Raw genomic sequence first — 15,002 nt, forward strand, 5'->3', positions numbered from 1 at the left:
CAGAACTCCTCTGGAAGGAAATCGCTCACCAAACACAAGCTTTAAATTTAACCGTGTGCACATCGTCCCAACATCCCCCCACCCACCCAATCATCAACATTTCATCTTCAGGCCTGCGACCGAAGGCGCTGCCACACCAGCAGTGAGCAAAGCGGGAGCGCAGGGAGACGGTGAACAGCAACCCCAGCTTTCAAATCAACCGCGAGCAGGCCGGTGTGAAGATCAGCGCACGGTCCGGGGGCAGCGGGTTCACAGGCTGAGCAACCGCCACCGTGCTCAGCGCGGTGACCATTTCCACTGGATGAGAAATGAACAGAGAATCATCGACTTGGGGGGGGGGGGGGGGGGGCGGGGGGGAGAGAGAGTGGGGGGGGGGGGGAAAGAGAGAGAGGGGGGGAGGGAGGGAGAGGGGGGCGGGAGGGAGGGAGAGAGAGGGGGGGAGGGAGGGAGAGAGGGGGGGGGGAGGGGAGGGGAGGAAGGGGGGGGAGGGAGAGAGGGGAGGGAGAGAGGGAGAGGGGGGAGGGAGAGGGAGGCGCCCCACAGATCAGTCCCCTCCGCAGCAGTGAAACGAGGGCGGGGGTTAGAGGTGAACAAGTTTACCCAGAGGCAGAGGGGCTCAGCTGCACCAGGAAACACGCAACAATCCCAATCGGCAGCTTCATAAACAGTGTTACAACTTAAACCCGGGGCCAGGCCCTGGAGCAGGGACCTAGAGCAGGGACAGCCCCTCCCAACCGGGTCTGGTCCCTCACCACCCCCCCCCCCCAAGACACGCGAGGGTAAGAAAGGGCCCAACTATTGGGTAGAGAGTATCACCAGAGGCAATCTTTATCAGCATATTACATGGAGCGGTGCAGCACCGCCCCATAAATGTTTCAGCATCGGACTTCAAAAAAAAAACTGACACAGCATCAGAAACAAGAATACAAGCCCCCGCCCCCCCCGCCCGCACCCTTCCCAACCCCTTCCCACACCCACCGGCTCACGGCAGGAAAAAGTTTGTTGCAAAGAGCAGCGTTGGGTGCGACGCGAGCCCCAAATACATTTACTGGGGTAGGGAGGGCGGGCGCCGCACCGTGGGATGGGTCTGGGCCCCAAGGGCTGCTGCTGGTCCGGGGGGTTGGTTTGGGGGTCGGGGGTCAGCAGGGCGCCCCTCCCGGCTGGTGTTGGTCACGATTCCTCGTTTCCCGAGTCGTCGTCATCGTCATAATAATCACCATCTCCATCCTCGTCGTCATCCATGTCATCGTCATACAGGTCGTCGTACAGCAGGTCCGAGCTGTTGTCGTGTGGCGGGGCCTGGGTCTTCACGCAGTACTCCGCCAGGGTCGTTGGCACCTTCACCCCATCCTTATCCGCCTCCGCCTTCGTGGCTAAAACCTGTTTCCTGAGGAAGACAAAAACAAACCGGTTCCGGGTTCACCGAAGGCCCAGACCAGCGGGACCGCGCCCGAGCAAACGTCGGCAGAGTTACAGAGCGCGATGGAAAGCTTTTTTACTCAGCGACTGGTTACGATCTGGAATGCACTGCCTGAGCGGGTGGCGGAGGCAGACTCAATCGTGGCTTTCAAAGGGAACTGGGTAAGTACCTGAAGGAAAAATATTTGCAGGGCTACGGGGAAAGGGGACGGGAATGGGGCGAGCTGAGGTGCTCTTGCAGGCCGAATGGCCTCCTCCTGTGCAGTGACCATTCGATGATTCCATTGACAGCACAGAAACAGGCCGTTCGGCCCCACTGCTCCGTGCCGTGTTTCTGCTCCACACGAGCCTCCTCCCACCCTTCTTCATCTCACCCTATCACCATATCCTTCTATTCCTTTCTCCCTCACGTGTTTATCCAGCTTCCCTTTAAATGTATCACTGCTATTCCCCTCAACCACTCCCTGTGGTAGCGAGTTCCACATTCTCGCCACTCTCTGGGTAAAGAAGTTTCTCCTGAATTCCCCATTGGATTTATTAGTGACGATCTTATATTGATGGCCCCTAGTTCTGGTCTCCCCCACAAGTGGAAGCACCTTCTCTACGTCTACCCTATCGAACCCTTTCATAATTTTAAAGACCTCGATCAGGTCGCCCCTCCGCCTTCTCTTTGCTAGAGAAAAGAGCCCCCGCCTGTTGAGCCTTTCTTGATAGATATAACCTCTCAGATCTGGTAGCATACGTGTGAATCTGTTTTGCACCTTCCCCAGTGCCTCGACACCCTGTAACATGGAGACCAGACACCCAGGTAACAGCTGTTCTGACGAACGGTCATCGGCCTGAAACATTAACTCGGTTTCTCTCTCCACAGGTGTTGCCTGACCTGCTGAGTATTTCCGGTATGGTCTGTTTTTAACCCAGATAACAGGTTCTAATATTGTCACAGATTCTAGAATTGAAGGACACGGGTTCAACCTCAAGAGAGGGAGGGGCACAAACAGTGCGACTCGGTAAGAATTGGGACAAATATACCCCCCCCCCCCCCTTGGCTCAGTGGGTAGCACCTCCCACCCCCGAATCAGTGGGTTGGAGCCCCACTCCAGGGACCCGAGCCCCATAATCTAGGCCGACACTCCCAGTGCAGTACGGAGAGTAAAAACAGACAATGCTGGAAATACTCAGCAGGTCAGGTAGCAACTGTGGAGAGAGAAACAGAGTTAACGTTTCAGGTTGATGACCTTTCATCAGAACTGAGGAAGCGCTGCACTGTCGGAGGGGCAGTACTGAGGGAGCACCGCATTGTCGGAGGGGCAGTACTGAGGGAGCGCTGCGCTGTCGGAGGGGCAGTACTGAGGGAGCGCCGCACTGTCGGAGGGGCAGTACTGAGGGAGCGCCGCACTGTCGGAGGGGCAGTACTGAGGGAGCGCCGCACTGTCGGAGGGGCAGTACTGAGGGAGCGCCGCACCTGTCGGAGGGGCAGTACTGAGGGAGCGCCGCACTGTCAGAGGGGCAGTACTGAGGGAGTGCCGCACTGTCGGAGGGACAGTACTGAGGGAGTGCCGCACTGTCGGAGGGACAGTACTGAGGGAGTGCCACAGTCGGAGGGGCAGGACTGAGGGAGCGCCACACTGTCGGAGGGGCAGTACTGAGGGAGCGCCACACTGTCGGAGGGGCAGTACTGAGGGAGTGCCGCACTGTCGGAGGGACAGTACTGAGGGAGTGCCACAGTCGGAGGGGCAGTACTGAAGGAACGCTGCACTGTTGGAGGGGCAGTACTGAGGGAACGCTGCACTGTCGGAGGGGCAGTACTGAGGGAGTGCCGCACTGTCGGAGGGGCGGTACTGAGGGAGTGCCGCACTGTCGGAGGGACAGTACTGAGGGAGTGCCACAGTCGGAGGGGCAGTACTGAAGGAACGCTGCACTGTTGGAGGGGCAGTACTGAGGGAACGCTGCACTGTCGGAGGGGCAGTACTGAGGGAGTGCCGCACTGTCGGAGGGGCGGTACTGAGGGAGTGCCGCACTGTCGGAGGGGCGGTACTGAGGGAGTGCCGCACTGTCGGAGGGGCAGTACTGAGGGAGTGCCGCACTGTCGGAGGGGCAGTACTGAGGGAGTGCCGCACTGTCGGAGGGGTGGTACTGAGGGAGTGCCGCACTGTCAGAGGGGCAGTGCCGCACTGTCGGAGGGGCAGTACTGAGGGAGTGCTGCACTGTCGGAGGGGCAGTACTGAGGGAGCGCCGCACTGTCGGAGGGGCCAGCTTTCGGATGAGACGTTAAACCAGGCCCCGTCTGCTCTCTCAGGTGGACGTCAAAGATCCCACGGCCACTATTTCGAAAAGATGGGGAGTTCTCCCTGGAGTCCTGGCCAATACTTATCCCTCAGTCAACATCACTGTGCTGTTTGTGGGATCTTGCGGTGCACAAATTGGCCGCCGTGTTGCCTACATTACCGTGACCGATCAGCAAAACTCTGCAGCTGCAATTGGGCGAATTACTCCCGCACCCCCCACACCATCCCACTGCCATTTCATCCCAGAACAAAGAGACAAACCTGCTTTGGAAGAGAAGGGGGGGGAGGGAGGTGGGGAGGCTCAGGGACTCCGGAACGAGCCCGAGAGGCTGAATGGTGACCCCATAGGAACAGGAAGAAACCATTGTTGGGGGAAGGGGGCGGGAGGAACTGAAATCCCCAGCCCTGCAAAACAGCCTCACCCTTCCCGTCAGGAAATTGAACCCAGGTCCCCTGCGGGATAGGTGGGGAAAATCCCCACGAACGGCTTTCCTGCAACAGATCGTAGGAGCCGGAGACCATTCAGCCCCTCGAGCCTGTTCCTCCATTCAGCCAGATCGCAGCTGATCTGTATCTCAACTCCATCTCCCCGCCTTGCTCCCTGACCCTCGATACCCTTACCGAATAAATAGCGATCAATCTCAGTCTTGAAATTTTCAATTGACCCCCAGCCTCAACAGCTTTTTGGGGGCGGGGGCGGGGGGTGGTGGGGTGGGGGGAGGAGAGAGTGTTCCAGATTTCCACCACGCTTTGTGTGAAGAAGTGCTTCCTGACATCACCCCTGAACGGCCTGGCTCTAATTTTAAGGTTCTGCCCCCTTGTTCTGGACTCCCCCCACCAGAAGAAATAGTTTCTCTCGATCGAGCCCATCAACTCCTTTAATCATCTTAAACACCTCGATCAGATCACCCCTTAATCTTCTAAACTCGAGGGAATACAAGCCCAGTCTGTGCAACCTGGCCTCGGAATGTAACCCTTTCAGCCCCGGTATCATTCTGGTGAAGTTGCGCTGCCCCCCCTCCGAGGCCGATATATCCTTCCGAGGGGCGGGGCCCAGAACTGACCCCAGTGTCCAGAGGGGGTCTGACCAGAGCTCGGTACAACAGAAGCTTCACTTCCTCCCCACTGTATTCAGTCCCCTCGAGATAAAGACCAACATTCCATTCGCCTTTTTCATTAGTTTTTGTACCTGTCCACCAGCTTTTAGTGATTCCTGTACCTGGACCCCTAAATCTCTCGGCTCCCCCACAGTTCCTAGGAAGGATATACTTGCCATAGAGGGAGTGCAACGAAGGTTCACCAGACTGATTCCTGGGATGGGGGGATTGTCCTATGAGGAGAGATTGAGTAGACTGGGCCTATATTCTCTGGAGTTTAGAAGAATGAGAGGTGATCTCATTGAAACATACAAAATTCTTACAGGGCTTGACAGGGTAGATGTAGAGAGGATGTTTCCCCTAGCTGGGGAGTCTAGAACCAGGGGTCACAGTCTCAGGATAAGGGGTCGGCCATTTAGGACTGAGATGAGGAGAAATTTCTTCCCTCAGCGGGTGGTGAATCTTTGGAATTCTCTGCCCCAGAGGGCTGTGGAGGCTCAGTCGTTGAGTATATTCAAGACAGAGATCGATATTTTGGATTCAAGGGGGATCAAGGGATATGGGGGGTGGGGCAGGAAGGCGGAGTTGAAGTCAAAGGTCAGCCATGGTCTGTGAGGACCAATTACTGGAACATTCCAACAGTGATGACACTTCAAAAAGAGCTTCATTGACTGTAAAGCGCTTTGGGACGTCAGAGGCTGTGACAGGCGCTATAGAAATGCAAGCCTTTCTTTTTATTGAATGCGGAGCAGGCTCGAAGGGCTGAATGGCCGACTCTTGCTCCTAATTCTCAACATATAGAATTTAGAAAATACTCTGATCGATCTTTCTTGGGTCCACAGTGGGTGACCTCAGGCTTTGCCCACATTGAACTCCAGCTGCCAGAGTTTCACCCACTCACTGAATCGATCAATGTCCCTTTGCAACTTTCTGCTCCTGTCTACACTAGTTACTGAGCCTCCTAACTTACTGTCATCAGCAAACTTGGATACACGACTCTCTATTCCTTTATAGTGAAAAGCTGAGGCCCCAGTACAGATTCCTGGGAGACATGACCACTGCTCACATCCTGCCAGCTGGTGTACAGACCCATTACCCCCACTCTCCCGACTCCTGCCCCCGGAACAATTCCCCACCCACAATTTCCCTCTGGTTTTGAAGCTCAACTTTTCCCCCTTTCACTGTTCCCGAGGCAGTGACCGGGAGCGCGTGGATCACCGGCTTCCGTCCTTTCCTCTGCTTCAGTCAGCCTGGGCCGTGCCCATTTGATTAGTTTCAGTTGGAGAGTGACGCCTGCTGTCTAAATCAGCTCATCTCTCCACTCAACACCGCCATCACTGGGCACTGCTCGACAGGCCAGCGCAGCGCTCCGAACTGACACCCCATCGCGTACCCTCAGATACCCACACCCCTCCGCCCCCAGCTCCGATACATAATCACGGCTCCCAAGGTCCGGGTAGCACAGGGATGGTATTTATCAGACAGCGTAAGCAGTCCAGACTCACCTAATAATCTCTGCATACTCTCGATCCTTTCCTTTGCTGTCTCGCCATTTCCGGAACATCACGGAAGCATCCACATTAGCAGGAGAAAAAGTGTTCGGCTCATTCAGCAGCGAGATGACACTGAGGAGAATCGTCCTATATTGGGAATCAGGAAGAGAGTTACAGGCGGGGAGACGGGGCCGGCCGCAGGCGGGGGGGGGGGGGGGGGGGGGGAAAGAGAGACGGGGCCGGCCGCAGGCGGGGGGGGGGGAAAGAGACGGGGCCGGCCGCAGGCCGGGGGGGGGGGAAAGAGACGGGGCCGGCCGCAGGCGGGGGGGGGGGGGGGGGGCGGCCGCAGGCGGGGGGGGGAGACGGGGCCGGCCAGGAAAGGGAAGGTTCGGGGAGAAGGAGGATTGCACAAACAGCAGAAAGCACGGGCTCGATTTAAAGCAGGATTTGGCGGAGCTGCTCTCTCTGATTCGCAGAGCTCTGTACCTGACGTTCTGGGTGGGATTCCATCGCTCGGACGGGAGCTCTCCGCTCTGTGGGTCATCGACCGGTGGATGCAGAATTGAAATACACACGTCCCCATTCTGCAGGAGAAGTGGGAGAGAGATTATCCCCAAACCAGAGCACACGGGACCGAGCTCAGACCCCCCCCCCGAACCCACACAGCACCCCAACCATCGCAGGAGCGGCTGCTGAACCACAAACCCCAGTTAAAACCCCCGAGGGGTTTAAGCCCCAGTACCCTGCTCTATACTGAGCCCAGCTGGCCAAAGCCCCCCCAGAGAGTGGCCCGACTACACCCCAGCCCCGTTAAACCCAGCGCTCCCTGCTCCCCCCGAACTCCCCGCTCCCCCCACACTCCCTGCTCCCAGGATTAATCTTACCTCGTAGATATTCGGATGCCACATTTTGGTGAGGAAGCGGAACGCTGGTGGCGAGTACGGATAATCCATGGGGAACGTCAGCTGTGCCTGACAGAGGAAGCAAACGGCAGCGGTTAGAGGAGGTGGGAGCAGGGGGCAGCAACATCACCCCTCGCCCGAGGACCCCCTGCCACCCCTCGCCCGAGGAGCCCCTGCCACCCTCCCTCCCGAGGACCCCCTGCCACCCTCCCGAGGACCCCCTGCCACCCTCCCTCCCGAGGACCCCCTGCCACCCCTCGCCCGAGGACCCCCTGCCACCCTCCCTCCCGAGGACCCCCTGCCACCCTCCCTCCCGAGGACCCCCTGCCACCCTCCCTCCCGAGGACCCCCTGCCACCCTCCCTCCCGAGGACCCCCTGCCACCCTCCCTCCCGAGGACCCCCTGCCACCCTCCCTCCCGAGGACCCCCTGCCACCCTCCCTCCCGAGGACCCCCTGCCACCCTCCCTCCCGAGGACCCCCTGCCACCCTCCCTCCCGAGGACCCCCTGCCACCCTCCCTCCCGAGGACCCCCTGCCACCCTCCCTCCCGAGGACCCCCTGCCACCCTCCCTCCCGAGGACCCCCTGCCACCCTCCCTCCCGAGGACCCCCTGCCACCCTCCCTCCCGAGGACCCCCTGCCACCCCTCGCCCGAGGACCCCCTGCCACCCTCCCTCCCGAGGACCCCCTGCCACCCTCCCTCCCGAGGACCCCCTGCCACCCCCCTTCCCGAGGACCCCCTGCCACCCCCCCTCCCGAGGACCCCCTGCCACCCCTCGCCCGAGGACCCCCTGCCACCCTCCCTCCCGAGGACCCCCTGCCACCCCCCCTCCCGAGGACCCCCTGCCACCCCCCCTCCCGAGGACCCCCTGCCAACCTCCCGCCCGAGGACCCCCTGCCACCCTCCCTCCCGAGGACCCCCTGCCACCCTCCCTCCCGAGGACCCCCTGCCACCCTCCCTCCCGAGGACCCCCTGCCACCCTCCCTCCCATCCTCTGGGCCCTGCAGAATCCCCAGCAATGTGATTGATAATTTAGTGCTGCTGATTGAGGATAAATCCTTTGGAAGCAGTCTGCAGATGTACTCGCTCAGTCCGAGGAGAGGAGGGGGGGGTGAATCCTAGGCACCTCCCAGGTACGATGTTCCAACAGGTTCTACCCTCCCCCTGTCCCCTTCACACCCAGCCCGAAACAAACAAGAAACTCGGATACAAACACACGGACTGTGAGCTTCGCACAGACCTGACCGGGAGCTGGGTGTTGATGCGACTGCAGGAAGCACAGATCCCCGCCCCCGATCTCCGCCCATTCCTCCACTCACCGGGAGGGGGCAGTCCCTCGCACGATCCTGCAAAAACCGACAAGCTTTTACAATCCAGCCAATGACTGCCTCCCGCTGCTCGCGAGGGGGGAGGGGGAGGGGGGGGGGGGGGGGGAGAGCCAAGAGTCTGTTGAACACTTGCCAGGAAGTGTGCGTCACACCGACAACAGACAAGGACAGGATGGAGTGCAGTGATGTGATGCCCCCCTTAGTTGAACAGTCAACAATCGCTGTCAAAGCTCACGGGTGATGAGGGAGGTACCAGTGGGCACTGGACTCCCCCTGCCCCTCACACAGTGCAACTCAGAGCCACGGTGCAAAACTCCCTGCACCCATCTGACAAAACGCCTCCAAACAGTCGGCAGTGTAGCCGCTCTCCGGCTGCACATCCCGAACGAACGGTGGAGAACAGAAACAAGGAGCGGGTAAAACAGGAGTGAAGCAGAATTAGAAACAGACCAACCACTTGAGCGTGCGCTGCCTCAGCGCGGAGTCAAACCGTGGACACAGAGCGCCCAGCAAAATCCCAACACAGCGCCGCACTGTCAGAGGGGCGGTACTGAGGGAGCGCCGCACTGTCAGAGGGGCGGTACTGAGGGAGCGCCGCACTGTGGGAGGGGCTGTACTGAGGGAGCGCCGCACTGTCGGAGGGGCGGTACTGAGGGAGCGCCGCACTGTCGGAGGGGCGGTACTGAGGGAGCGCCGCACTGTGGGAGGGGCGGTACTGAGGGAGCGCCGCACTGTGGGAGGGGCAGTACTGAGGGAGCGCCGCACTGTCGGAGGGGCGGTACTGAGGGAGCGCCGCACTGTCGGAGGGGCGGTACTGAGGGAGCGCCGCACTGTCGGAGGGGCGGTACTGAGGGAGCGCCGCACTGTCGGAGGGGCGGTACTGAGGGAGCGCCGCACTGTCGGAGGGGCGGTACTGAGGGAGCGCCGCACTGTCGGAGGGGCGGTACTGAGGGAGCGCCGCACTGTCGGAGGGGCGGTACTGAGGGAGCGCCGCACTGTCGGAGGGGCGGTACTGAGGGAGCGCCGCACTGTCGGAGGGGCGGTACTGAGGGAGCGCCGCACTGTCGGAGGGGCGGTACTGAGGGAGCGCCGCACTGTCGGAGGGGCGGTACTGAGGGAGCGCCGCACGGTCGGAGGGGCAGTACTGAGGGAGCGCCGCACTGTCGGAGGTGCAGTACTGAGGGAGCGCTGCACTGTCGGAGGGGCGGTCTTTTGGACGAGATGTTAAACCGAGGACCCATCTTCCCTCTCGGGTGGATTTAAAAGATCCCACAGCCAGTATTTAAAGAGGAGCGGGGGAGTTCTCCCAAGCTAAGGGAATGAAGGGTTACGGGGAGCGGGCAAGAATTTGGACGAGTCTAGGTTCGGATCGGTCATGGCCCTGTGGGTAGCGGAGCAGGCCCAGGGGCCGTGTAGCCTGATCCTGCTCCTGTTTCGTGTGTCTGATTCTGTTAGATTCAGGAGATGGTTCTGTGATAGTGGATTGGCGGTTAGGATCAGATCAGCCATGATCTTATTGAATGGCGGAGCAGGCTCGAGGGGCCGATTGGCCTACTCCTGCTCCTATTTCTTATGTTCTTATGCAAGTGTCCTAGGCCCATATTTATCCCTGAACCAATATCACGAAGAAAACATTATCTGGTCATTGCTGTTTGTGGGAGCTTGCTGTGCGCAAATTGGCGGCCACGTTTCCTACATTACAACAGTGACTACCATGGAAAAGTACTTCATTGGCTGTAAAGCGCTTTGGGACGTCCCGAGGCCGTGAAAGGCGCTGGAGAAATGCAAGTCTTTCTTTGCACATCCCCTCACTCCCAGATTGGTGAAGTGATCCATCTCCCTACTATAAAGATCACTCACATTTTTTTCAATCCTGCTCAATTTTTTTTTCCGTTTATGCGATGTGAGCGTCGCTGGCACGGCCGGTATTTATTGCCCATCCCTAGTCACCCTGGAGAAGGTGGTGGTGAGCCGCCTTCTTGAACCGCTGCAGTCCGTGTGGTGAAGGTGCTCCCACAGTGCTGGTAGGGAGAGAGTTCCAGGATTTTGACCCAGCGACGATGAAGGATCGGCGATATACTTCCAAGTCAGGATGGTGTGTGACTTGGAGGTGGTGGTGTTCCCATGCGCCTGCTGCCCTGGTCCTTCTAGGTGGAAGAGGTCGCGGGTTTGGGAGGTGCTGTTGAAGAAGCCTTGGCGAGTTGCTGCAGTGCATCTTGTAGATGGTACACACTGCAGCCATGGGACGCCGGTGGTGGAGGGAGTGAATGTTTAAGGTGGTGGATGGGGTGCCAATCAAGCGGGCTGCTTTGTCCTGGATGGTGTCGAGCTTCTTGAGTGTTGTTGGAGCTGCACTCATCCAGGCAAGTGGAGAGTATTCCATCACACTCCCGACTTGTGCCTTGTAGATGGTGGAAAGGCTTTGGGGAGTCAGGAGGTGAGACACTCGCCACAGAATACCCAGCTTCTAACCTGTTTTTGTTGCCACAGTATGTGTGTGGCTGGTCCAGTTAAGTTTCTGGTCAATGGTGACCCCCCAGGATGTTGATGGTGGGGGATTCGGCAATGGTAATGCCGTTGAATGTCAAAGGGCGGTGGTTAGATGCTCGTTTGTTGGAGATAGTCATTGCCTGGTACATCTGTGGTGCGAATGTTACCTGTCACTTATCGTCCAGGTCTTGTTGCATGCGGGCATGGACTGCTTCATTATCTGAGGAGTTGCGAATGGCACTGAACACTGCAGTCATCAGCGAACATCCCAACTTCTGACCTTATAATGGAGGGAAGGTCATTGATGAAGCAGCTGAAGATGGTTGGGCCTAGGACACTGCCCTGAGGAACTCCTGCAGCAATGTCCTGGGGCTGTGATGATTGACCTCCAACGACCACAACCATCTTCCTTTGTGCTAGGTATGACTCTAGCCAGTGGAGAGTTTCCCCAAGTCCCATTGACTTCAGTTTTACTAAGGCTCATTGATGCCACACTCGGTCAAATGTTGCCTTGATGTCAAGGGCAGTCACTCTCAGCTCCTTTGTCCATGTTTGGACCAAGGCTGTAATGAGGTTGGGAGCCACGTGGTCTTGGCGGAACCCAAACTGGGCATGTGAGCAGGTTATTGGTAAGTGCTGCTTGATAGCACTGTCGATGGCACCTTCCATCACTTTACTGATGATTGAGAGTAGACTGATGGGGCGGTAATTGGCCGGATTGAATTTGTCCTGCTTTTTGTGGACAGGACATACCTGGGCAGTTTTCCAAATTGTCAGGTAGATGCCAGTGTTGTAGCTGTACTGGAACAGCTTGGCTAGAGGCGCGGCTAGTTCTGGAGCACAAGTCTTCAGCACAATAGCCGGAATGTTATCGGGGCCCATAGCCTCTGCTGTATCCAGTGTGCTCAGCCGTTCCTTGATATCACATGGAGTGAATTGAATTGGCTTCTGTGATGGTGGGGACCTTAGGAGCAGGCCTCAGTGTGAAGACGGGATTTCGGCTCCACAATGACTGTGTGGTGGTCACTCCTACCAATACTGTCATGGACAGATGCATCTGCGACAGGTAGATTGGTGAGGACGAGATCAAATAGGTTTTTTCCCTCGTGTTGGTTCTCTCTCCACCTGTCGCAGGCCCAGACTGGCAGTTATGTCCTTCAGGACTTGGCCAGTAGTGGTGCTACCGAGCCACTCTTGGTGATGGACATTGAAGTCCCCCACCCAGAGTACATTCTGTGCCCTTGCTACTCTCAGTGCTTCTTCCAAGTGGTGTTCAACATGGAGGAGTACTGATTCATCAGCTGAGGGAGGGCGGTAGGTGGTAATCAGCAGGAGGTTTCCTTGCCCATGCTTGACCTGAAGCCATGAGACTTCAATGTTCATGTTGTTCAATGAGTCAATGTTGAGGACTCCCAGGGCCACTCCTTCCCGACTGTACCACTGTGCTGCCACCTCTGGTGGGTCTGTCCTGCCGGTGGGACATTGTCTGAAATTCTGTGAGTATGACTATGTCGGGCTGTTGCTTGACTAGTCTGTGGGACAGCTCTCCCAATTTTGGCACAAGTCCCCAGATGTTGGTGAGGAGGACTTTGCAGGGTGGACTGGGCTGGGTGTGCCGTTGCCGTGTCTGTAGTGGTGCCGAGGTCGATGCCGGGTGGTCTGTCCGGTTTTATTCTTATTGTTTTTTGTAGTGGTTTGTTACAACTGAGTGGCTCGCTGGGCCATTTCAGAGGGCAGTTAAGAGGCAACCACATTGCCGTGGGTCTGGAGTCACATATCGGCCAGACCGGGTAAGGACTGCAGATTTCCTTCCCTAAAAGACATCAGTGAACCATAATCCGGTAGTTTCATGGTCACCATTACTGATACTAGCTTTTTATTCCAGATTTATTTCATTAACTGAATTTAAATTCCCCAGCTGCCGTGGTGGGATTTGAACTCATGTCTCTGGATCATTAATCCAGGCCTCTGGATTACTAGCCCAGTGACATTACCACTGTGCTACCGTTCACAGTGAGCAAGTTAGATCAGCATTCATTCCACAGGGAGCGAAGTGGTCTGCGCGCCGCACGGGCAGCTGCTTTCCACTCCCTCACCAGCTGCCTCTGGAAGCCAGTGTCAGGGGCCCAGCGTGCACACTCCGCCTGCAGCTTGCCACAGCCCCAACCTACCCCCAGAGTCTGATCCACAGCCCGCACCCTCCCCCTCCTCGCCCCCTGAACTTCAGTCTAATCCCATTGCCACAGTGCTTATGATACAATTTCCTGTCCTGGCCCCAGATGTGTTTGGGGGGCCGAGGCGCAGGTCGGACCCCCGGCAATGGGACGCGGGCAAACTGGACACCCAACCAGGTGAATCAACAACTTGCATTTATATAGCGCCTTTAAGGTAATGAAACGTCCCAAGGTGCTTCACGGGAGCGATTATCAAACAAAATTTGACCCGAGCCACAGACGGAGATATTGGGCCGGGCGACCAGAAGCTGGGTCGAAGCGGTGGGTTTTAAGGAGCGTCTCACAGGAGGAGAGAGACTCAGGGAGGGAATTGCAGAGCTCGGGGCCCCGGCGGCTGAAGGCACGGCCGCCAATGGCGGAGCGAGTCCGGATTACAGGAAAATCTGAGAAAAGATTTGGCACAAATTTAAAAACAGTCCGAATGGAGGAAACAGGCAGGTGGCGGACCCGGGCCTCCCCCAGAGAGCGTGTCCGCCCCGCACCCAGCGGCCGGTCTCCCCGCCCCGACTCCGGCCCTCCGAGCTCCGCAGCTCCCGGACTCGCCAAGCCTCCCCCGGGCCTCTCCGCGGGTTACTGGGGGGCCACGGAGCCGAGCCCAACTCCCGAACCCCCCTCCACTGGACCCCGGGGACCCCAGACCCGAGCCCCAGGCCCCAGGCCTCACCTTGAAGTAGCCGCCCTCGTAGTGGGTGTTGGGCGGCCCGAAGATGGCCACCTCCCAGTTGTAGAGGTCGGACTCGTCCACCAGGGCGATGCGGAAACCCTCGACCGGCTCCTCCTGGAGGCTCTTCAGCTCCAACATCAGCGCCTTCTGCGAGCTGCTGCCCTGCTGGGCCATGGCCGCCCGGGCCCGGGGGAGGCGAGGCCGGGGCCGCGGCCACTGAGAGAGGCGAGGCCGGGGTCCGGGGTGGGGAGTCGGGGGTGTCGGTGTGGGAGGCGCTCGGGTCCCGCTGGAGGGTCGCTGCGAGGCCGCGGGTCAGGCCCGGGAGCCCCGACGTGGAGTGGCTGTGGGCCGCGGGTCAGGCCCGGGAGCCCCGACGTGGATTGGCTGTGGGCCGCGGGTCAGGCGCTTTCCGCCCCGCTCTGGAACCGCGTTGAGTCGCCGCCGGGGGGACAATGCCCCGGGAGCCGCGCCGGCCAATCGGCGCACAGCAGCCAGGCCCCCGTGACCCGCGCCGGCCAATCAGCGCGCAGCCGCTGAGTAGCAAATCACAATGCGTCCAATCAGCGAGTCCCGCCGCGCCCAGCCAATCAGCGAGCGGAACAACAACTGTATCCAGTCAGAAGCGCCGCCCGTCCAATCGCGGAACGCTGCGCAAACCCACCAATCACACGGCCGCCCGGGCCCCGGGCCAATGGGAGAGCGGCGGCCGCGCGGGCCCACCAATCAGCGATCGGCGTGCCCCGCATTCTGGGAGCTGTAATAAAAGAGACGAAGCTGGAAAAACTCAGCGGGTCCGGCAGCGTCTGTGGAGAGAAACAGTGAATGGGTCAGGACTGAGAAAAGTTAGAGAGGGAAAGAATAAAAGAGAAGGTCTGTGATAGGATGGAAGGACGGGAGAGATTAGGAGACATTCAAGGAAAAAGGAGATGAGAATCCCAGACTGATACCTGGAGTTTTTTGAGGATGTAACTGGTAGAATAGATAAGGGAGAACCAGTGGATGTGGTGTATTTGGACTTTCAGAAGGCTTTCGATAAGGTCCCGCATAAGAGATTAGTGTGTAAAGTTAAGGAACATGGAATTGGGGG

The 15,002-nt window shown here is 58.6% G+C and overlaps 1 protein-coding gene across 1 annotated transcript; it reads right to left on the bottom strand.

Moving 5' to 3' along the window:
* Positions 1–803: 803 nt before the first annotated feature.
* LOC147107960 (ubiquitin-conjugating enzyme E2 R2-like) lies at positions 804–14,425 on the bottom strand. Its single transcript, XM_086004327.1, has 5 exons — positions 13,916–14,425; positions 7,182–7,268; positions 6,784–6,881; positions 6,310–6,444; positions 804–1,387 (listed from the first exon to the last, which is right to left on the bottom strand). Exons 1-5 carry the CDS (start codon positions 14,087–14,089, stop codon positions 1,171–1,173), a joined length of 711 nt encoding a protein of 236 aa, XP_085860453.1. The 5' UTR covers positions 14,090–14,425; the 3' UTR covers positions 804–1,170.
* Between the last annotated feature and the right edge of the window lie 577 nt (positions 14,426–15,002).

Source organism: Somniosus microcephalus, chromosome 13, assembly GCF_052327205.1.
Source record: "Somniosus microcephalus isolate GS21.2 chromosome 13, FLI_Smic_1.0, whole genome shotgun sequence".
Classification (NCBI taxonomy): Eukaryota; Metazoa; Chordata; class Chondrichthyes; order Squaliformes; family Somniosidae; genus Somniosus; species Somniosus microcephalus.